The sequence below is a fragment of the Sylvia atricapilla genome, chromosome 4 (genome assembly GCF_009819655.1).
Source record: "Sylvia atricapilla isolate bSylAtr1 chromosome 4, bSylAtr1.pri, whole genome shotgun sequence".
Taxonomy (NCBI): domain Eukaryota; kingdom Metazoa; phylum Chordata; class Aves; order Passeriformes; family Sylviidae; genus Sylvia; species Sylvia atricapilla.
The window spans coordinates 54,658,678-54,682,217 of NC_089143.1; the positions used below are offsets into that span (position 1 = coordinate 54,658,678).

At 46.6% G+C, this 23,540-nt stretch overlaps 2 protein-coding genes across 3 annotated transcripts in view; one reads left to right on the forward strand and one right to left on the reverse strand.

Moving 5' to 3' along the window:
- Nucleotides 1–15,966, forward strand: IGFBP7 (insulin like growth factor binding protein 7). Of its 2 annotated transcripts, none has more exons than XM_066317956.1 (5): nt 1–504; nt 12,405–12,514; nt 13,744–13,860; nt 14,212–14,342; nt 15,731–15,966. In XM_066317956.1, coding segments are annotated over exons 1-5 (831 nt in total). In that variant the 5' UTR covers nt 1–32; the 3' UTR covers nt 15,732–15,966. The 2 variants fall into 2 exon arrangements, with proteins under 2 accessions (XP_066174053.1, XP_066174052.1); XM_066317955.1 differs by having other exon boundaries at nt 14,212–14,338.
- The window catches only part of POLR2B (RNA polymerase II subunit B), a 16,739-nt gene continuing 9,110 nt past the window's right edge, over nt 15,912–23,540 (reverse strand). Inside the window, exons 13-25 of the mRNA XM_066317948.1 lie at nt 23,374–23,485; nt 22,759–22,913; nt 22,321–22,519; nt 22,043–22,211; nt 21,486–21,582; nt 20,346–20,440; nt 19,819–20,069; nt 19,643–19,732; nt 19,264–19,371; nt 18,678–18,791; nt 18,432–18,592; nt 17,052–17,247; nt 15,912–16,158 (exon numbers count right to left, since the gene is read on the reverse strand). Coding sequence (XP_066174045.1) covers nt 16,069–16,158; nt 17,052–17,247; nt 18,432–18,592; nt 18,678–18,791; nt 19,264–19,371; nt 19,643–19,732; nt 19,819–20,069; nt 20,346–20,440; nt 21,486–21,582; nt 22,043–22,211; nt 22,321–22,519; nt 22,759–22,913; nt 23,374–23,485 — 1,837 coding nt within the window. The 3' untranslated portion in view covers nt 15,912–16,068. The remainder of the gene's footprint in view (nt 16,159–17,051; nt 17,248–18,431; nt 18,593–18,677; nt 18,792–19,263; nt 19,372–19,642; nt 19,733–19,818; nt 20,070–20,345; nt 20,441–21,485; nt 21,583–22,042; nt 22,212–22,320; nt 22,520–22,758; nt 22,914–23,373; nt 23,486–23,540) is intronic.

Genomic DNA, 23,540 nt, shown 5'->3' on the forward strand with positions numbered 1-23,540 from the left:
CGGCCGGCGCGGGCGGGCGGCGCCGTGCCGCCATGCCGCCCTCCGCGATGCCGCTGCTGCTGCTGCCGCTGCTGCTGGCGGTGCCCGCCCCGGGCACGGCGGCGGTGGCGGCGGCGGGGGGCTGCGGGCCCTGCGATCCGGCGCGGTGCCCGGCGCTGCCGGCGCGGGGCTGCCCGCTGGGCCGGGTGCGGGACGCCTGCGGCTGCTGCTGGCAGTGCGGGCGCGGCGAGGGCGAGGCGTGCGGCGGCGGCGGCGCTGCGGGGGGACGCTGCGCCCCCGGCCTCGAGTGCGTGAAGAGCCGCCAGCGCCGCAAGGCGAAGGGCGGCCCGGTTCCCCCCGCCGCCGGCCCGCCCGGCGTGTGCCTCTGCAAGAGCCGCTACCCGGTGTGCGGCAGCGACGGGCTCACCTACGGCAGCGGCTGCCAGCTCCGCGCCGCCAGCCTGCGCGCACAGAGCCGCGGCGAGCCCGCCATCAGCCAGCGCAGCAAGGGAGCCTGCGAGCAAGGTGCGGGGCAGGGAGCGCGGCGGGCGGGGTGCGGGACGGGGGAGGTCCGCTCTGCCGCCCGGCTTCGCGGGGGAAACGCCGGAGTTTCCCTCGGTGCCTCCCGAGTGCTCCTCCTGCCGTTCTAGCTCATCGGGGTGCTTCTTTGTAAAATGGACTCGATTTCAGACCCACCTTAAATGGACCGGAGAGTCCTAGTCGGATGGCGCTGCCTGAACTTGGAGTAACACTTCGGACCAGCCCCAGAAACGCAGAGGAACTTTGGCACTCACTGTTGGCTTCCAGCGGTGCTGGAACTACATGCCCTCACTTTTCAGTCTTTGCCTGAAGCTTGCAATTAGGGCTGCTGTGAGATGGAACAAAAGTTGTGAGCTGTCCAGGGGAGTGTTCTGCCCAGGATGGTCGCAAGCAGAGAGGAAAGGAAATTATTAAATGAAATTCAGAGCCAACATTCACTGGCTTGCTTTGGTTCAAAATGAAAGCAATCAGTGACTTTCTTGTGAGCTGCACGTAGCGGTTTGCACTTGCAGCATTTTCGACCAGGAGCTTGGTTCATCCCAAGCTTCTTCTTAGGGATAGTGCTCAAGGAAGAAATTGTTCCACTGAGGAGCCTCTACTAGAAATTCTGGCCTCTCAAAGTGGTTTTTGCTGGGTGGGAGGAGTAAGACATAGCATGCAAACCATACACCAAACATCTCAAGGACAAGATTGCAGCGCCAGTGCTGTTTTGGTGGAGGAGTGTTCTCATAAACACAGTATGTGCAGGTCACAACCTCCACCTCCTCCTTCTCTTTGCTTCTCATAACCGAGGCCAAGTATGTTTGCAAAAAAATGTTTCTGGAACTCCCAAGGCAGGCATGGCAGACCGGGTGAGAACTGGGTTGTGCGCTTTGATGTTGCCCGTAAAATGCCCCATCTGGCTTTTCACAAACTTTGTCCAAAACACTAGGCTTACATATTAGCCAGAAACAGTGTGGTACAGTATTAACTCTTGGAGAGAAGGAATTTCAGCCTTCAGGGTAATGTGGAATGAGATGAGAATTGCCTCAGTCCGTGCCTCTGTCTAGTATTTGGGAGGAGCCTTTCCTGCCCAGTGGCCTCAGGAGTCCTAAAATGCGTGCTGCTTCTTGGCTCTGCTGGCCCAGACAAAGGAGCTGATGGGTTTGAAAGATGTCATGCTTTCAGGTGCATACTTGAGAAGGCAGCTGTGTTCTCACTTGTCTTGCCCAAAATAATAGGGGGATTCATTGCAAAGCAGGTACTGATATTTGTAAGATACTGTCCCAACCCTTGGCTGCACTCCTGGTGTCTGTCCCAGACTGGATGCTGATTTGACCTGGCGGGGCTTTGATCCCGACTACGGAGACAGAGTTTGATGAGGTCAATGCAAACATGAGCCACTGGCAGGGGACGTGGAAGGCATTGACTTGCCAGCCTCCAACAGGTCCCACAAGACCTTTTCTGTCCTCTGATCCTCACAGCAGTAGCTTTGCTGAAGAAGGGTCTCAGAGTGGGACAGCCATTCTGTGCACAAACTGCATCCCTTCTTTGGAGAAGGTTTCTTCAGGTGTGCAGATCTGTAGCAAGACACCTTTGCAGACTGTTACCTGTTTAAGAATTTCACTGGAGCATGTGGTGCAGAGCAATTGGCAAAATGTTCTGTCCTCCATCATTCAGGGGATCCATTCTTCTTTTGGCTTCTGCTGCTGGGAGAGCTCTGACCCAGCATCTCAAGGATAGGAGCAGATGGACATGGGCTGCTCAGCAGTGGTGTCACAAGTGACCCTTCAGAGATTTCCCTCAGCTGCATGAACCTTCCTTGTGCTGTGGGCCTTCTGGTGATATGCACTGCTCTGTGGCTTGCAGCAGAGGCAGTGGCTCATCCCACAACCATGCTAGACAGCTGGAAGTATTTCTGTATCCCTCAGGGCCTCAGGGCAGTTAGGAGCATTGGGTAGGAAGGGTGGGGAGTTGTAATCTTCACATGGATTTTGAAACACTGACAGGAGAGAACATGCATCCCATCAGCCTGACATGACAGAGCCCTTCCCAGTATCTTTCCAGACAGGAGACAGCACTTTTCTAGGTTTCTAGAAAGACCCAAATACTCTGGTAGTCAAATTGTAGAAGTTCTGTTTTTTGCCATTTCCCACCACAAAAGATGTGATCTCCTTAAGGCACTATCCAGGGTGGGATTCAGCACAGGGAGACCACAAACAGGCAGGATCAGTCATTTTTGTCCCAGTTTTTGCACAGAAAGAAGTCCTTGGGTGACAGGGCACTTAGGCTTCCTGCTTGTGGTAGATGGTCTTTGAGGTGTCCGCATGCCCTCGCACATCCTTTCACTCCGAGAGAGAGCAGTCTTTCAAGGTAGTATGTAAGAAGAGATCCAGAAACATATGTTTCCAGCAGTGGGTCCTAACTGTGTTTGATTGCTCTTGGGATTCTAAAATTTTTTTTTGTTCAAGTGGAGCTGGAGAGGAAAGACTCGTTTTGCACATCCTGTTGGATCTTTCTGTGATATTAAATAGCAAAAGGAAAACATATTTTCAGCCCTGCAAAATTCACCTTGACCTTGTCCTTGGTTGTTTCCCAGACCTCTCAGATGCCATGTGTTTTGCAGAAAAACCATGAAGCCATGCAGAAAAATGTATTTCTGCAGCAGCCAAAACTACCTGCTGGAGAAACAAAGGAACACACAGTTGAGAAAAGTTTGAAAGGATGGAAAGAGCCCTTGCTCTACCTGCACTTGGCAGATGGAAGGATCCAGCTGGTCCTTTCTGGAATGGATTTTATGTGGGCAAGACTGTTGGGGATATCTGGAAACAGGCATCCTTACTTGACTGCCAACCCCTTGAAGCTGCCTGGCTGGTCTTAGTGCTGTGCCAGCAGAAGAAGCTGTCTCTTTTTGCTCTGGGGGAGCAGGCAGTGATGCCATGGTGCACCCTGCTGGCTGGGCTCCTGGTTTGACCTCAGAGCTGGCCCTGGGTTTGCCCTGCTCCCTGTCAGGGCACCACTACCCACATCCCATCTCTACCTGTGTGTCCCAGCAGCCTCTTTGGAGCTAATGGCACTGCTGAGGATGCAGGAGGCGAATGCTGTCAAGTTTCCCATCTGCTTTCCAACACTGCCTTTAAATGGATTGTCTGTTTGCTCTCTGCCTATGAAACTGCAGCTCAGGTCTGCTGCCAGGTCTTGCAGGCAGGGCAGGTCCAGACACAAAGCAAAAGCCTACTGGTGGGGCGAGTACAGGCAGTCTGGGGTGCCTCCTCTGGTGGCCCCCTTGGCGGGAGGAGAGGCTGCTCTGACAGCTGGGGAGCTGTCCTCTGTCACTGCTGTCACACAGCTGCATACAGATGTTCAGAAGTGCCTCTTAAGGAGTTGGTGGCTTCAGGAATGTAGGCTGAAATTCAATTTGCAGTGCACACACTGAGGCTGTTTGCAGCCAGCTAGGACCTGGGGCAAGGAGGACTGTGGTACCCACTGCCATGCAAAGCCAGCTGGCATAAAGAATTAGGATTGCATGGCTCAGCACAAGCCAGGCAGAAAAACAACCTCAAAGCACCAACCTCTATTAAAAAAAAGCTATCAGGATTACTGATGATGATCTCTGAGCTGAAAAATACCAGGCACCAACTTGTTGCCTAACCAGCGCAGGAAGGGACAAATACCCCTGAGTCTTTCTTGTCATTAGCTACTAGCAAATACCTGCTTTGAGAGAAGTGTTGTGACTGCTGGAAATACTGCCCAGGTTGCTTCATTATATGGTTTGAAGTCCCTAATGCTTGTTCCAACAGGGTTGGGGTCTCCAGGTTGTTTTCCTGTTGTCAGTCAAAGCTTTCTCTTTGTGTTATTCTTGCTTCTGTCTTGGTGGAAGCCAAACTCTTGTTCTTGCTCAAATGCAGTACCACAAAGCAGCTCTCAGCAGACTTCAGAGGACAGTGTTTCACTCTCAGGGGAACTGGTGCTGCTTTGTACCTACCTACAAAGACCTCCTGGGGGTAGAAACTCAGGGCCTCTCTGTGTGAAGGGTAAATTTGCTGGCTTGCCAAGCAATCTGCTTTATTTCTGTTCATCTGAATGTCGTTTAAAACTCTGTGGCTCTATCAAAGTGTTTTCCCAGCACTGGGAAGATGCAGGGCTTTTCCTTATGATGAGAACTCACAGGATTCCTCCCACAGGCTAAGATGAACAGCAGAACTGGGAGAGATTCTTTTACAACTGACTGTAACCAGCATTAAACTTGTCTAAATCTCCCCAGCAAGGAGATCCCAGTCACTGAAGCTGTGCTGTCCCCTCAGAGAGGTATTATTCTGGCTTCCCAGAAGCCCAGACAGCATCCCTCATGGCAGGTTTTTTTGCTAAGGTGCCACACACCAGCTCTGGGGCTCAGAAGAAGGTGCTTGCGAGGTTTCTTGGCTGTCCATAGGGTTTAAAAACGCAGGCTGATGGGTGTAGGATTGTGACTGCCAGGCTCTTGTGGAGACTGGCAGCCCCAGGGACAAATACATCGCCCCCCAAATTCCTGCCAATTTACTCCATCAGTGGTTTTGTTTTGCTGATGCTTCACTATTCCATAAAGGTTTATCTGTGCTGGAAATTAATTGCCAGGTTCCCACAGGTCAACTTCAAAACAAGAAACATGAATCACATCTGTTGGCTCATTCCATCCAAATTCAGCTGTTGAGGCTTTGCCAGAAATATCTTAGTTTTGAGGATGGTTTGTTTTATTTTTTTAATCCACTAACAGAGTAGAACAAAAACAGGAATTTGGAAAAAAAAAAAAAAAAAAAAGAACAAAACAACAAAACCAGACCAACAACTTGTGGGAAATGGCAGACTGCTGTTATCACTGACATTAGCTCATCTTCTCCTGATATAGCTGCCTTAAGTACAAAGGCTCCCAGCTCTAGACCCCACAAGACATAGTTCATAGCCAGGCATATTTTGCTAAAAATCCTTCTAGATTTCTTAACAAGAGGCTCAGCTTACTTTAGTTCTTTCCTCTCGTTCTTCCTTTTCTGGATTTTAAGGGACTTAGAAGAATATGCACATTTCATGAGTGGCTTTGTCTTTGCTGGGTAAGGAAAGTTTTTGCTAAGTCATCTGTGGTTGAAAATGAACCGAGCTCCCTGATTCTCCTGGGAATCTGGTTTGAGTTTCTTCCTCAGGTGGGAATGAGGGTCTTGCAGCCATGGCCTGTTACCTACTGTCTTCCACTGCAAAGGAAAGCACTGCTTTTGTAGGTGGATCTTTCCAGTATTTTTGTGCTGCATCCTGAGAGCCTGTGGTTGAGTACTCTGGAGTGGATCCCATCAGGGCCGGCAGACTAGAGTGTCTAATTGGCACAGCAGGTGCGAATTGTTGCAGCAGCCCTCTTGTTAGAGGGTAGAAATGAGCCAAGACACAGCCCTCATGTGTATCAGAGCATAAAAAGGGTCCGGGTTTATTCCTCTTTACAGCTCAGCCATCCTGACTCCAGCCACTCACTGACTCTGGCTGCAGCAAGCTCCTGCTGTGGGTTTCCCTTGCAGCCTCTGACTGCTGGTTATTTCCTGCTAAACTGTGACTGCAGGTTTTAGTTTGCAAACTCTGAACACAGGGGTTTATCTCACTACACTATGACTGCAGGTTCCAACCCCAGGCTCTAACCGCACACCCGCACTGACCTCACAGCAGTGATTCTCTCTGCCCAGGATCCTTCTTCATGATCCTCTCATTGCTTCTTCTTCAAGGTTTCTCCTCCTTCATGATCTCCCCTCACCAGCTAACCCTTTTATCACTTATCTTTATTGGCTACAGCTGTGACTCATCAGGGATGAGGTCACCTGTTCCTTTTTTCTACAACTAATAATTTCCTCGTGAATTATGGGGGTTTCGCTTATCTCCACATATCAACTTCCACCTCTGGGAGATGGGTGTCCTGAAGACAACTGGCCCTGATATTTAAGATAAAGAAAGCATTAAGTGCCTCTGCCTTTTTGTCATCCCCTGTCACTACACCACCCTTTGCATTCAACCAATGAGAGAGACACTCCTCGACCCTCCTTTTGCTGCCAATGTATTTATAGAAACTTCTTTGTCTTTAACTGTAGCAGCCAAATAAAATTCTATTTGAGCTTTGGCCCTTCTTATTTTCTCCCTACATGACCTCACAGCATCCTTAGAATTGTCCCATGTTACCTGACTCTTCTTCCAGAGATGATAGATTATCCTTTTTTTCCTAAATTCCAGCCTAAGTTCTTTGTTTTATGAGGCTGGTCATTTCTCAGGTCTTTCTACACTTGGGGACAGTCTGCTTTTAACAGACTTTTTAACAGACTTTTGAACAGAATATTTAACAATTCCTTTTTTAAAACACATCCAGCCTTTCTGGACTCTGATGTGTTTCATGACTGACTCCTGAACACTGCTGTTCATTGCTCTCAATGTTCAAAAATACTGGTGATTTAAAATTCATTTGTAACTTTGGGGACTTCCACTGTTATAGCACAGGTCATAAATTCCTCCTTAAAAGGCATTCCACTATTTGAAAAGGTTTTGGTTCATTGGAGCTTGAGTTTTTATGGTTACTGTGCTAAAAGCTGCTATGCAAGTTGTTTAATATATTACTTGTCCTAGAGAGCAACAGTATGTCAGGGACTATGCAAAACCTTCACTGCCCAGGAGGATCCTGTATTTCACCTGTGTATTCATTCTCAATCATCACAGCATACCCAAATTCACTAGGAAGGAATGATTACTGATCAGCAAATTCCACCCTATGTTTGTTTTTTCTGTTGCTGGAAAGGCATGCTGTGTTAAAAAAAAAAAAAAGTGTTTAATCCTTTGTTAGGCTGAGGTTGACTGAGGTTAGAACTAAATAGGAGATTACTGCGTAACAAGTCTAATCAGGTTGGATTTTTCAAAGCCCTGCTTGCTTTTCCATGCATAAATGCTGCCATGCTTTTTTTTTTTTTCCTGTCTCCCACTGTAAGCTTTTCTCATTCTTTCCAGGCTTTAGCTCATGGAAGTAAATGTTCTTTAAGGTCTCTTTCAACCCACACCATTCTATGATTCTATGATATGAAGGTCATGCAGGTCTCTGAAGGCAGCGTTCCCAAACCATGGTCCAACAGCAGGGCTGGGATTTCCAGCGGCAGTGGTGTGCACCACGCTGACCGCAGTGGTGTGGAAAGCAGGAGTAGCTCCATGGCAGAATGATGGTGGCCCAGGGCCATTCCTCACCTTGACTCAGTCTCCAGTCTCCAGGGCTTGGGGCAAAGCTGTGTTCGTGTTTCCAGCCTTCCCAGGGCCTGATGAAGTCTGAGGGGGAGCGTCCAAACAGACACAGCATCCAACGCTCCCTTCCTTCTGTAACTCCTTAGTCTCTTCAAAGGCAGATTAGAGGAGGAGGAGAAATGCCTTCAGAAGAAGGTAACAGAGGAGGCTTGTTAGAAAGCAGCAGGCAGCTTTGGCAGTGGGGAAGGCCAGGGGCTGCTTCCGCTTCCCGTCTGCTGCCGCCTCTCACAGGGCTGTGACCTGGGAGGGAGCAGCTAAGGCCATGCCAGCTAAAATGACGGCATGTTGCTTGTGGAAGGTTTCCCTTTTTCCATATAAAGTAATTTTGAAGGGAAAGTATTTTACCAGCAACTTAGGAGACTGGAGAGGGTTTATTTTCAGACTTGCAATAGCTTGTCAGAATGAACAATGTTCAGCTTTTGCTTAGGTTTGTCCCCTTGGGGAGTGTTCCCAGCCTGTGGGTGACCTGGGGCTGTGGCAGGGCACTGCAGTGTGCAGGAGGGCTGGCTGGGAGCCAAGCTGACACCCACTTCAGCTTGTGATACATGGCTTTGTGTCTTCATGGTCTTCCACACACTCCCAAGCACCAGGACATAGCCCGCAGTTCTTAATGTCCAGCTGATTTTTGCCTTAAGTCACATACCTTGATGCCTCTCGATTTTAACAAAAAGGCTACTGCTTTGCTTGTTGTGTGGTTTTTATTTGATTCTGTGTGTGAACACCAAAGGGAGATTGGTGAGGAGCTGCTAACCTTCAGTTGAGAGTGACCATCCAGGTATCAGTGAGGGACAAGTGGGTGGGCTGGGACATGCCAGGTCTCTGCCAGCTGAGGCTGGGCACAGAAGGGGTGCCTGGTTTAGGAGGGGTGTCAGGAACAGAAGCCAAATAATATCCTCATCGAGGACGTCAGGGCTTCTGCTGTGCACATTGCTGTGGCAGAAAAGCAGCTACATAAAACAATGGGAACTCCTTTCCAGCTGCTATTTTTGACATAACGCAGGCTGTCAGTTCCCTGCAAGCTGCAGAAAAAGTGTTTTCAGGCTCTGTCCCAGGGTGAATGAGCTCTGGGGCTCTGTAAAAAGCGCCTTCCTGGGCCAGGGAGAGTTGTTTGTTTTACAAACAATGGGCAGAGCACAGAGGAAATGCTTGAAGTGCCTGTGGAGAACAGCTGATCTCCATCAACAGCCTGAGCTGTCATCTTGGTCAAGGAGCTCCTGTGCAGTCAGGGAGCATCTGTCCATCCACAGCGTCCCTGGCAGGACAGCGGGGACCATTCAGCCACCTTGATGGTGGTGACCATTTTTATGAGCAGGTGCAGCCCTCAGGGTCTTCAGCCTGAAGCAAGCTGAAGGAGAAACTGTCTCCTGGTGGGCAGTGCTACCAGTAGAACAGCAAGGCCTCTGAGGTGCCGGCTGTAGGATGAGGGCAGTGGGGGCTCTTTGCTGACAAGAATCAAGATATCTGCTCTGTACAAGGTGGGCTTGTTTCCAGTCCCAACTTTGTTCCCTTCACAAGAACTCCTGAAGCAATAGGGGCACTTGGAGGAGGGAATGTCCTCACATCTTCTGAAGTCCATGCAAAGGTCCACCATCCCCTGCCTCTCCTGTTGTGTCAAGTTGCCATATCTGTCCATCTCTGTCCACTTTGGGGCACTGTGGGAGGGAGCATGAGTGGGACCAGCACAGGCAGTGAGCAGGGTGACTGCCATGTACCTGGGTGTCAGCTCACTGTGGTGAGAGTTCAGCTACTGCTGTGGCCGGTTGTGATTGGACTTCAAATCTGATGACTTCTTGGCCTTTCTCATTTATTTTTAGTGGCGGAAGAAGCCCAGCTCTAGAGTTTTGGTTGTATGGATTTAAGTCAAATGCCCAGGGAGAGCACAGTGACTTTTCCCATGACACTTGCTGCATCTCTCAGGATGTGTATTCCCTCCTGGCCTCAGAGCTGTATCAGATACAGGCAGAGGCCTGTGGATGCTTCCAGCTCATTTTGCAGCCAAATGCAGAACGTCATGTTCTGCCTGGTTGGATCAGGATGTACATCCCGAGCTCAGGACTAGCTTCTAACAGCCAAGCTCTCACTGTGCTGTGACTGCTGTGCCAAGCCAGACAGGACTTTGCTGTGAAGCTGTGCAGGCAATTCCCCTGTCCAAGAAGATAAACAATTTCTCCTCACCCAGGAGGTGGGTAGAAATTCCTTGTCTCTTTTCCCCTGACAGCAGCTGCTGCTGAAAAAGCATGGTGTGACCTGTTCATGCTGGCAGGGTGAATAAACACCTCTGTGCAAGTGGGTGTCTGAACTCTTGGCACAGGGGGAAACCTAGCAGTAACCAAGACTGAAACACCTCAGACAGTGGATTTAGTGGTGTGCTCAATACTGCCACTTCCCAACCAGGGGAGAATTGAGCCAGATCCTGGATGAGAATAACAATGCCTTAAAATCTGGCTTTTAATGTAAGAGTCAGGATTTCTCATCTTCTCTGGTGAGAGATGATGATCACTGGGGGGCACTTGTGTTTTTCCTGCCTCAAGGAAGAACCCCAGTGGCAGGGTGTCATACAGGGGCAGACACAGCCCTGTCAGCTGGGGACAAGTCCCAGGCTCTGCTTTAGGAAAGCCAATTTGCATGTGGAGGGCTGGACAACAGAATAAGGGCAGCAGCAGCAGGCTTTGCTGGGTGCATATCAGCTAGAGGTCCCACACAGAGCATGGGTCCAGCCCAGCTGCCTGGGGACATTGTGTCCCATCAGAGCTTCCAAGCACCTTATTACCCCTATTGTTTAAAGGACACCAGAAAAAGAACAGCTGGGCTGTGCAGGAAATGCTGCACTGGGTAAGGGGAGCAGAGTGCATGACCTGAGGTGGCCCCGTCCTGGGGATGGCAATGCCCTGGGCTGGCCACTGTGGGGTACTCGGGGCGGGGAACTTTCAGCAGGGTGTTGAAATGCTGTTAAAATCCTCTTTTCAGCTGAGAGACTCATCTCTGTGCAGATGAGGAGCACCTGGGTTGTGGTGTCTGCCAGGAAACCAGCCCATGCTGACTATTAGGTGTGGTTTCAACCATCGCCCAGGGCTACACATAAAACTTTTCTGCTTCTCCACAGCTGCCTCCTGTTAAAAATAAGAACTGGGATAGTTCTGTAACAGAGAATGTTGAGTGCAGCCACCCCTGGTCTCTTAGCAGCTTCCCACCAGCAGGCTGTGTATAGTCATTCCTGGAAAGAGAAGTCTCGAAAGAGAAGAGTAAAAACACTTCTCTGAGTTTGCACCAGCTGCTCAGGAGCAGGGAACCACCTCAGCATCTCTTGGACTAAATAAAACAGAAGCATGGCTGATACCCTTTGGCTGGTGATACCAGTGTGGATCTACCCCCAGATCTTGAGAAGGAAGACACCAGCTTTCTGCTGGAAGATGGTGCAGTGGGATGCACTTGAAACCTGCACCCCACTGTCTGCAACAGGGCTGCAGAGTAGAATGATGTAGGGTTGAAATCAGTGCACATCCAGAACCCTTAAGGAGCATCAGGCCCCACTTCTGCCCCTCTTTTATGGGGCTGGGAATGAGCTGTGTGTGGTCTGTGAGCCAGTATACCCAGGAGCTTCTGTCAGGCTGGCTCTGGAGTATCTGTCTGTGTGGGAAATGCCTTCTCCTGATGGAGTGTAATGGGAGCTTTAGTTTCCTGTTTCTGCCTGCATCTTAAGAACAGAAGAGGGAAAGCTGTTTGTGGAGTTCTTAAAGCTATCAATAACTGGAAATAAACACTCTGTGCTCCTTTGGTCTGCACTTCCTACTGTGGGGAATTAATAGCTCCATTTTGCAAAACAGCCTCACTAAAGAGGCATTGAACAGAAAAGGCCTTTCTTCCCTTCCTGGGATAGGGGTTATGTCTCCAGCGTTTCCCAGCCTGAGGGATAAACATCTTCAGCCAGATCTGCAAAACAACTCTGATCTGCTTTAGAAGTGATACCCTATTTAATCAGGAATTGGAGCTCTCTGGAGAAAAATGGAGCTCTGCATTCACCTACTCCCTTCCCAGATCTCACCCATGGAGAGAACTCTGCCACCATCCTGCTGGCCTTCTTTGGCTGAGCAGTGCACACAGGTCAAACAGGAACAGCATAACATTGAATTATGCTAGCCCACAGCCATGGGATTGAAATCATGCTGGGAAAAATGATGCTGTAAAGTTGGGCAACCTCTTCATGGCATGATGGAGTGAGTGGGATGTACCCTGTCTCCTGGGCGGTCCTTTCCTCCATGCCAGCTACTTCATGGTAAGCAGAGCCAGCAGCTGGTACAGTTCTGTTTAGCCTCTGAGATAACAGAATACAAACTGTATTTTACTTCTCAACCTTGCGAGGAGGAGGACTCATCACCTGAACTGCTCAACACTTGAGTTTTCATCTGGGGCAAGCACCCATTGGTCTGCATAGCTCCGATGGGGTGTGTGCGACACTTTGGAGAGAAGTGCTGTGATGTGGGATCAGTCCAGTGAACTTTGCTCCTATCAGGGTTCACCTTCACCTCATCCTCAAAACCATGACTGGCTAACACTTAAAAGGCTTAGCATGGAGGCAGGCTTGTAGTCACTTGGGATTTAAAAGCTTTTCTCCCTTTTTGCAGGACCCTCCATTGTGACTCCTCCTAAGGACATCTGGAATGTGACAGGAGCACAAATCTACCTGAGCTGTGAAGTCATTGGCATCCCAACCCCTGTCCTCATCTGGAATAAGGTAAGGGCCCTGCTAAGAGCTCTAACAGCACAGCCTGAGGTGGCTCAAAGTGCCTTGTAAGCACAAAGGCCATAGCAGATCCCTCTGTAGATACACACCTCTTCGATGAGTTCTCTCATCTCTGCAGTTCTGTCCACCCTCAAACATCTGGTTTTGCTTAATTTTTAGACATTATTTAGAAAATAAACTGTTGTTGATCCCGAGCCAGGACAGCACTTGTGTTTCTCTTGGTAGTGCCTGGTATTTCGAGCATGTAGGGAATGTCTCTTGACCTGCTTTCACCTTCACCCTGCTGGCAGCAGTGACTCTGAGGTGGCTAGACATCGCCCACGTTGGGAACAGGAACCACATGGGGCAGTCATTCAGCTCCAGTAGCCAGCAGCATGTTGATTTTGGCAGCACTGGTAACATCTGGCTTAGGACGGGGGCTAGAGTTGAATGGAGAGGATCCTGGCTGTAGGGCTGAGAGTCACTGCATGGCTCCTGCAGCCTCAAGTGCCACAGGTTTGTGCACACTTGTGAAGAGTCTTAAAATTAAGTTGAAGCATTACTACTTAAGGATACTGTGGAGGAAAAAAACCTGGATTGGCCCAAAATTTGCAGTAAGACAGCAAGGATAGGGGTTGCAGAGCAGACTGTCAGGTGAGCATGCAGTGTGGGCGTGTTGACTCAAGGCAGCATGTTCTGTTTGTTTATGAATAGATGCTGAGTTTACACTGATTGCCCATGCTGTTCTGCTTTTCACGCCTCTTCCTCATGGTTGAGAGACTGCTTGACCTGGTGGTAACAAGGGCTGAGCACCACTTAACCTGTGCGGTGTTCTGGGCTCTGATATTGGAGGAGGACTGCAGTGCTGCTTTCCCATTGATGCAGTGCCTACCAGAGGGACTGCCTGGTTTGCTGCAGCAGAAACAGGCAGGGCTCAACACACCCTTGGGGACACACACACAAGTTCTGTGAGGCCACTTCAGCACAGGGCATGTTGGTACACCCCACTGCCCACCACTATCCGTACCAGAAAACTGGGCCACTGTTGCTGCTGAGGTGAGGGGAACACAGCCTCAGGGCTGAGGCACGGGGGTGATGTGGCTGCACTACACGGAGGATAGTGAAACTCTGACACTAGAGATACACTGCTGCTGCACAAAACACATTCATGTGTATCTAATGCAGGTACGTTCACCATGCAGTTCCAGCATGCTCTTACCCATTCCTGCCCCTCTGTTTAGATAATTCGAGGACAGTATGGTGTCCAGAGGATGGAGCTTCTGCCTGGGGACCGGGAGAATTTGGCTATCCAGACCCGTGGGGGCCCTGAGAAACATGAAGTGACTGGCTGGGTGCTGGTAAGTACTCTGTGTATGCCCAGGGCTGCACAGATAGCAGAGTGCAGTTGGCAAACTGCTCATGAACAAAGAACAGCACAGGAGACAAATGGTAACAGACAGGGAATTTAGAGGAAAACAACCTGTGTGAGATAGAGATGAAGGATAAGGGTGGCTGCTGGTTCCTGTCTTCCCTGATGCACACACCCTTCCTCTGCCTAGCCTGCAGAAGTGTGCAATACCACCTGCAAAATCAGAGGGGGAATAGAGGGGAGGACAGAGTTTGACAGAAAGAAGTTCTGTAAGATACCTGAAAACAGAATCACCTCTACCAGTGCTCATTGGGGGAGTGGGGTGTGTTTCTTCCCTTAGATATCTCCTCTGAGCAAAGAGGATGCTGGGGAATATGAGTGCCATGCATCAAATGCCAAAGGAGAGGCCACAGCTTCTGCGAAAATCCACGTTGTGGAAACTCTGCACGAAATAGCCCTGACCAAAGGTTGGTAAGTGCGGCTGAACATTCAGCAGCTCACTCCCCTAACAGTTTATATTGTTATTTGATACAAAAAGACCACCTCTGTTAAATGCTTTAAAAAATAAACAACCCAACAAACCCTCTCCCCCGCCCCAAAGAAATACCAGTTTAACATGCAGGTTTTTTGCATTTGACAAAACATTCCAGCAAATCTTAGCTGTTAGAGTTCTCAAGGGATGGTCAAATAAGCCCCCCCGTGCTGTAAAGTACTGGAAATACCAAAGTAAAATGAAGAAACACTTTCTGGGTTTTTTATAGAGCAACTTCCAGTGGGTTTCCAGCCATACCTTTGTATCATCCTTTCAGTGTTGTCTGGATGCTTTCAAACCTGCTCCTCTCTCCTGGGAGGAGTATTGGCACAGCAGACATTCCAGCTCCTACCATGTTCTCTGCATGTTGAGATGTGAAACCTCAGAGATTGGCCACAGCATGTCCTCTTTGTGAGGCTGTTTGCAAAGCTGGTGGCAAACCAAACCCCCTCATCCCAGCTGCAGAGGATGACTCAGTCCCACAGCCACATGATATGCTTAGGAATAAATCCTGAGAGCCAGAACAGTGACAGTGACCCTATTAGAAGCAGAGAGACAGGGAATAAAGCACCTGGCTAGAGAATACTGTGCTGCCCAAATTCCCTATTGGACGTAATCCTTAGTTTTAATCCCTGCTAGCTTTATCCAAACTATATAGTCTTGACTTTTTGTGTCCCTTTGTCTGTGGAAAGCTAAAATACTTCCCTTAGAAGAACATTAGCAGCACCTGGCACTGAAGTGAGAGCTTACAATGAATCCAAATATGCACATGAATTTTGCTAATGGTTTTAAGGTAGTTTCTAATCCCTTTTCAAACATCTTATTTATGGATGTGAATGAAACTGAGTTTTACTGAGTTGTGCTATGAACAGCACACTTATACCCCAGAACAGAGAATGTTCACTCCCTCTCTCAGTAAATACTGCAAGGTTGCAGCACTGTGCACAGTGCCTCAGTTTGTTTCTTACACACACCCAGCACATGCTACAGCTGGTTCTTTTCAGCTGTAGGAAAGCTCTAAGGCATCTGGAGCTAAGTGATAAGTAAATGTAGACTGCCCCCATAAAGGAAATCTATAAAGTTAATGGAACAAACTGTCAGACAACACAGCTACACTGTGAGAATCTGTGTGCCATGTCCAGGTGATGTCAGCATGGAAAAACGTGCCTATTATCACCCCCCTGCAGCAGGGAGGGAAGGAAAGAAGGCAGGAAGGAAGGAGGGGTCAGGTCTCACCCTCAGCCAAGAGATCCCAAAGCTATTGCCAAAGTTGTGATATTCCCCCTTGGAACAGGACAGAGTGTAACATGTTTTTGTTTTTCCACAGATGATGGTGCAGAGCTGTGATGTGAGGACTTTCACTTATGCACAGTTTTAAATTAGTATTTTGGAAAGCTGCAAGCTCTGGCTTTTTCTAGCTGACTAATCAGTCCCTCTTAACTCCCTTTTTCTTTGAGTCCCAATTTGCTTGCACACTTCTTTCACAGATACAGAAATAGTGTCACAAGTTCGATTACAAATTTTAATTCTATTTACAGGAAATAAACATACTTTTGAACAGCACGCAGCAGATGAGTAAAACTAATTTTGAATGCAACATATAAAAAATGAAAGAAAACCTGAGCACTCGAGTCTCATAATTAAAAGAAAAAAGCCCTTTTAAGGCTAAACACTCATCATACGAGGTGCAATACTCATAGACATCAGTTCCTGGAAGAGGAGTTTGCAAGCGTAGGGCATTCGAACCAAAGATATCTGGAAAGAGATTTCGAAAGTCTTGTGATAAACACTCATAAAACATCAACTTCCACCATCCTCTACACAAATAACTTGTTGAGTTTTTGGCTTAAAAGCAAATCTGGAGTTTTGCATGAAAGCATTTAACAAAACTTTCTCAGAGACAGTACCAAAGCAAGAAGGAAGCTGAGACTGTCTGTAGGGGCTACACAACAGCTCTGCAGAACACATCTTTTATGTAAAAATACAGCCAAGGGCTCTGATCCTGAACAAGAGCCATTTAAAACAGAATGTGTGCACAGCAGTGTGTGCCTGAGGTGCAAAAATGCAGGTAAGGTTTCCAGCACACATGACTCTGTAACCCCAGTGCCGCTGTTAAGAGTTGCAGCAGTCAGTCCCTAGCACAAAAACAAGCCTGTTCAAGGCAACTATTTTTATCTCTGCTACCACTCTCCCTTGACATACTTCTGTAACCAAGCATGCACTGCACAGCTTTTATTAAATTAAAAAAACCCACCAAAGTGCAACACAAAAGACCTCCCATGGGGACCCAGCTCTGCAAGCATAAATATCTTCATGGGACAGTCACAAGGGCGATGCCTCTAAATTCCTGTGATTCTGAGTTTTACTTCTAAAAATAAGCTCTCGAGCATTTAAAGTCTCAGAAAACTCTGCACTGTACAACACTTGAACAGCACTTCCTGCCAAGGGACATGCCAACACTATAAAATTAATAAAGGACGCATCCAAATTGACTACAACCCTATAAACACTTAAAACAGTTATGAAACTAAAATAGCAATTGTTCTGGTGCTTCTTTAAATATTTACTTCCCTATCCTCCTGCTTCACTCAAGTGGCATTTCCTCCTGCCCACAAGGAGAAACAATGGCTGATGAAAACCACACGTACCTGAGTTTTATTACGGCATCCGCGGCACTCGTAGGTGTGAGTCCTCGTGTTTGCAATTGCCATGATTCCACAGAGGTTACACACATGGACCTGGTATGGGTCTGAAGCTTCAAACAATCTTTCTCTCAAGAACTGGGCTGCTCCATGAGCAATCTGGCAATCTCGTTCCATTTCTCCAAAGCGAAGGCCGCCATCACTAAAAGGAAGAGAAAAACCTCTCAACTTTTGAGTTCACTGGCAAAATAGTCAGTTCTTGATGGTGGAACAAGTATCTGTATTGCAAGGCAGGAGGAAAGCTGTGCATTAATTTTCCTCTAACACCACAGAATAAAACTGTGAAAACAGTTATTAATTGACTGTTGATGAGCATTTCAACAGCTGGTGTCTGACAGTCACAGACAGCACAACCATACAGCAAAATGAAGTGTATGATTTAAGTCATCCTCTGCTATCTGTGGTGGGTTTAACCTTGGCTGTCTGCCAGATGTCCCCTAAACAGCTCTCTGGTCCCCACCATGTCAACAGGACATGGGGAGAAAGTAAGATGGAAAAGCTCATGAGTGAATGTAAAACCAGGGAGATTATCAATTACTATCACAGACAAAACAGACTCAGCATGGGGAAATAGGGCTTATCACCCATTAAAAAGGGAGTAGGATTATGAGAAACAAAGACAAAACTAAAACGTTTGCCTCCCCAACCTTGTTCCCAGGCTTATTTCCCTCCTTTCATTCCTAACTGCTTCCTCCCCTCCTTGTGATGACTGGGAGAATGGGGATTGCAGTCAGTGCATCACAGCTCCTCTTGGCTGCTCCTTTCTCCTCAGAATTTTTTCCTGCTCCAGTATGTGGCAATCCTTCAAAAACTGTTCCAACACTGGCCCTTCCCATAGACTACAATCCTTCAGGAACAGATTGCAGCAGCAGGGGTCTCCCACAGGTCATACCTCCTACCAGGAGCCTCCTTCAGTGTGGGCTTTCCACAGGCTGCAGGGCCTGTTGCATTTCTTTATTCATCTCTCGCAGCTGCTGCACAGCGTTTTTTACCCTTTCTTAGCTATATTCTCACAGAGATGCCAGCAGCACCACTGCTGGGCTCAGCTCTGGCCAGCACTGGGGCTGCCAGGGCCAGCTCTAAGTGGCCGTGTCCAGCATGGGGCAAGCCCTGGTCCTTTCTCAGAGAGGCCACCCCAGCAGTACCTCCTGCTACCAAAACCTTGGCACCTGCACCCAACACAACATCTTAAACCAAAACCATGACAAAACAGGTGCCTATTTGGGGTGAGCTAATTAAGCTGCAACGCTGAAGCAACTACTTGTTCAGGGCTAAAAACTGGACAGAAAAACATGGCAGCATACAGAAACTAGCAGGGATCCTTACCGAGATCTGCCTTCCATGGGCTGTCTGTTAAGGATCTGGATTGGCCCTCGTGCACGGGAATGGATTTTGTCATCCACCATGTGCTTCAAGCGCTGGTAATAGGTGGGACCAATGAAGATCTGGGATGTGATTTTTCTACCGGTGAAGCCATTGTAGAGAACCTGAAGAAGTCAATGCAATCATAAGCCTTGCTACCCCTCAAATGTATTTAAAAAAAATTGCAGTGAATTGATACTTTGATTATACCTCATTTCCTCTTAGATGATAGCCATAATCTGATAGAAGGTTAGAAATCTTCTGCACGTTGACAGCATCGTTAAAAGGTGTAGCATCACCGATTTCTCCCTTGTTTGCAGACACCTATGGAGAAGAGATTTGGAAAAGTTTGTCAGGTCTCTGAAGGACTGGTTAGACCATACTTAGCTGTTTCAGTTGTAACTCTTAATACTGGAATTTGAGATTCCACACCAATGATAGTACCCTATCTCTCTGTGTTTGTCTGTCATGTATTTTAAAAAATACACACTATAAACAAATTTTCTACTCCTTTTTCTAGGTCAGGGGAAAATGTCTGGAACAAAAGCAACAGCTGATAGAGCACACTGTAGGGCCTGACCTTCCAGATAAAATTTACAGCACTGTACATCTTCCCTAAGAAACTTTCTTTTGCTATCAACTAACTGGAGAAGAATAATTTTTAACTGAATTAACACGCATTAGATAGTGTTTACCTTTACAAAAAAAAAACCCAAAAAAGCTCAAAGCAAACAACAATCCCCACCAAATTTTAATTCATATTGCTCAGACATGCAGTATAGAAGACTGTTCTTACCTTGCCCTGAAGACACTCAATCAAGTGACCAATGGTCATACGGGAAGGGATGGCATGCGGGTTGATAATGATATCAGGTGTGATGCCTTCACACGTGAAGGGCATATCCTAGAGCAGGGAAAAACACAGTCAATTCCTCCCAAAACATCATGTTTAGGAGAAGTATGTGCTTGGATCCAAATTAAGTCTTTTAAAGAATTTAAAAGGCATTGAAATATGTAAGAAGCAGCTGTGTCTCTTTCTAAAAATATTTTAGCTACATTTAAACCAACATTGCACCTGAGTAGATATTCGACAGACAATTCACTTAAGACAGTTCCAATGCTAAATGCATCACAGGTAAAATCTTCAGAAAAAAAAATAAAATAAAAATTACTACCTCTTGCCTGTACTGGATACCACAGGTTCCTTTCTGACCATGTCTGCTAGCGAATTTATCTCCAATTTGTGGAATTCTTACGGAACGTACCTGTAAGCCACAGGAAAACATGCACTTGGTAACTTACATACAGACCAAAGATTATTAACGCAGGAAGCACAAACGTCAGTGCTCACCCTAATCTTGCAGAATTTGTATCCCTCCTGGTTCAGGGTTACCATGACCTGATCTACAATCCCAGTCTCACTGGTCCGCAGGAAGGTGCTGCAGTCTCTCTTGGTGAAGCGTCTGTTGGTGCTTTCCAGCTCATCTTCATTTTCTGGCAGTGTGACTGTTTTGCCAATGATGACGTCGTCCCCAGACACACGTACCCCAGGGGCTATCAAACCATCATCATCAAGTTTGTCATAGATTGCGTGTCTCATACCTTGGGGGGAAAGAAAAAGACAAAAAAAGTAGACCTAAATTTTTCAACATACTGGCTCTTGATGTTCTGCAGTAATTCAACAAGTCTGCTTGCAACTTCAGACAACTGTTAAAATATCTAATGCAAATACCTTAACTGATACGGTAATTTCTATAAAATACAGAAATGTCTGTATTAATATATCCCAAAATGATGACTGAATCAGTTCAACATGAACTACCTTGCCCACAAAACCTTAATTTAAAAATGGAGTCTTTGTACACTCCTTTACCTTACCTTGGCAAGTTTCACGTGTAGGCTTTTCAAAAACTTCCTCTTGGTCATACCCTTTCTTAGACTCCTGCTCTTTGTATGAGCGATAGAACACAGACCTGAAATGAAGTTACAAAGTCTTCTCCAGTGAAGCCAGCATCATTTTCCCCCACCTGCATATCTCATTGTCACATATTATGGCTACTGTTACTAAAAACAACCAAATCCAAATAATCAGCGCATGCTGCACAACCTTTCCTCTGATCTCCTGTTAATCTGGCCTTCACTGAGGAGGGCAAAACAAACCCAAAAAAACCCATCAAACAAAAAAGTTTCAGAGGGCATTATGATGGCCACTTCGCAGATACTGCCAAGGTACCCAAGATACATGTTAATTTCTGATGAACTTCAAAGACTTTTGTACTGCTTCACACCTCAGAGGTAGTTATTATTCCTAATGATTACTCACCTCTTCAGCATATCATTCTCATATTACTTTCCTCCTTGTGCATGCAATTTTGCAAACTTTTTAAGGCTTCTACTGCTACCTTACAGAGCCACACTCAGTATAACTGAGCTGCAGTGAAAAACTTTCAATTTATATTAGGTTCTTTCTGGTGCTTGAAGGGTTTTTGTTTGCTGCCTCAGTTGCCAGCACACCAAAGTGCTTTCAGATATTATAATGTACAAAGTCACATCAGCCACCAGCTGTGCCAATAGCAGTTCCTTCTAAGGAGAGGAACATTCCAATCCTAACTGGGAGCAACTGTTTCAATAATAAAGACAAGGCTAAGCTAGAATGCTGCAACATTGTTCTGGTAACTGGCAAGACTTGTCTGAAAATACACTAGGGAAGACACCAAATGTTTTTTCATTAAACTTTGATACAAAGGACACTAAACTGAATAAAGATCAAAATGGAAGCTCGGGAAGACAAAGTGGGCAGTCAGGTTTCATGGTCTTTTGCTAAGATACATGTTCACTATTTTCATTGTATTGCTCCCTCCATTCCCATTAAAAAAAAATTAAGAAGCTTCTCAAGTTGGAAAGATTTGGAGAATGGCATCTTCCAGCATAAAATGAACTTTTCTTGAGCCCCTGGAAAACTCAGTATGGCTTTTTTTTTTTTAATTCCAAGCAGTTAAAAAATTTACAAAGGCTTACCTGAAGAAGCCTCTGTCAACAGCAGAACGATTCATAATGACAGAGTCTTCCTGGTTATAGCCTGTGTATGATGCAATGGCTACAATCGAGTTGATACCTACAATATGCAGAGAAAATGTTTTGCAAGAATGCACACATGCCCAGACAGACACTATTTTAACTCAAAGTAGGCTGTATTCTCTACAGTGAAGATGTTCTGCCCTTTCTCAGATAAGATCTCTACATCCCACACACACAAACATGCAGTATCAGCAAATGCAGCTCTGGGTACAAAAGAGAGTCAAGAGTGACCCCTTGTGATAAACACATCAAACATCAATACAGAAAGTGCAATTTTTCAGTTAGATTTTAGCAGGTTTTTTTTTGGGTTAAGTAGTTCCAGCTGCAACACTACCAACAGATTTTCTGCAGTCTAGCTGTCCAGCTACAAGCTAATACTTAACCTATTCTTATTTCTTAAATTTCATGCATTTGCTAAATGTTCAGGTACTCTACACACACCATTTGTGACATGTTTGAAACAAAACCAGTATTTTTGTTCTGAACTGACAACACACCTGCTGGTAGCTCTCTGAACCTCAAGTACTCCATGGAGCGTGTTGTTACCAGGGGTTTCTGGGGATAATACAACACGTGTGCCAGCGTATCCATACGGACATGGAAGTTGGTAATGTAGACTCCCATAGCCTGCTTACCCATAGCAGACTGGTATGTGTTCCTGGGAGACTAGACAGACAAAGGGAAGACCAATTAGATATTTAAAGCTCTTTACACAGACAAACCTATGGGTTTTCTATCAGCTTTAAAAGCAGGATGTCAGCAGAGGTGCACTGACCTGGTTGTGATCAGGGAAAGGGATAATAGATGCACACACTCCCAGGATCATGGATGGGTGAATCTCACAGTGTGTGTATGTTGAACAATAAGCTACACCTTTCTCTTGCAAGTCATCTGGAGTCATTGCCAGCATCACAGTCTCTTCTTCCAGGGTGTCAATGTACTCTACTACGCCACTGGCCACGAGATCCTGCCAACTGAACAACCAATAACTCATTTAACACCTAAAATGGGTCTCTTTAACAGTGACAAGAACAAGGCTTAGTATTACTACCACTGCCTCAGTGTGATTAAAAAAACTGATCAAACTACCAGGCAGAGAAAGCATCTTTGTGCTGCACAAAGCTTTAAACATTCCTCTCTCCAACCTGAGGGAACGTGCAGCTTCCAAGATGAAAAACGACACCTTCAGTTGAATTTCAGGAATGTATCTTACCTGTAATTGTTATACTCTCGTTCCTTCAGTTGGTCAATGTGCCTTTTCTTCAGCAGCAACTTCTGTTTCTCCACAATTAAAAGGGGCCGACAAATTCTGCCTGCATCAGTGTAGATGCGGATTTCTCGCTCACGAATATCTCTAATCATGGAGACCTGGGCAAGACAGCAGCACCCCATGAATACAAAGTTGCAGCTTGGAATCAGAACCACAGAAAACAAAATTTTCAGACTTTGTAGACTATCAGAACTTTCCAGGCGTTATCAGAAGCACAGGACAAAGAGTAACACTCCTACAAACAGAAGCGTTTTAGAAGATTGTGTTCAACTGTTTTGTCTTTCAACTGGATCCTTTTTAAAAACAAACATCCCCCCATAAGAAAAACCAACCTCACAACCAAGCAACAATCATACACAATCAAGCATATAATATTAATTAAAAAAAAATCAAATGCATCAAATACTAAAACCTCCGCAAATAAAACATAAACCCAACATGAAGTATATTCAGAAAGAGATTTGCAAATAATGCTACTTGGAACTTGTGAAGTAGTATCAAGCAATTATCTTCTCTTGTCTAAAAGGACACCCGAACTCTAGATGTAAAGATTTATACCTCTGACACAATGATGTCCATCTGACGACGAAGCTTCCTTAGGGTATTCATCAGCTGCTCTGGATCTTTGTGTATTCCTACCCAGCAGCCATTAACAAATATCTTGGTAGCACTAGAAACGGGAAACAAACAAATAATAATTAAAAATATCCCACCCCACCAAATAA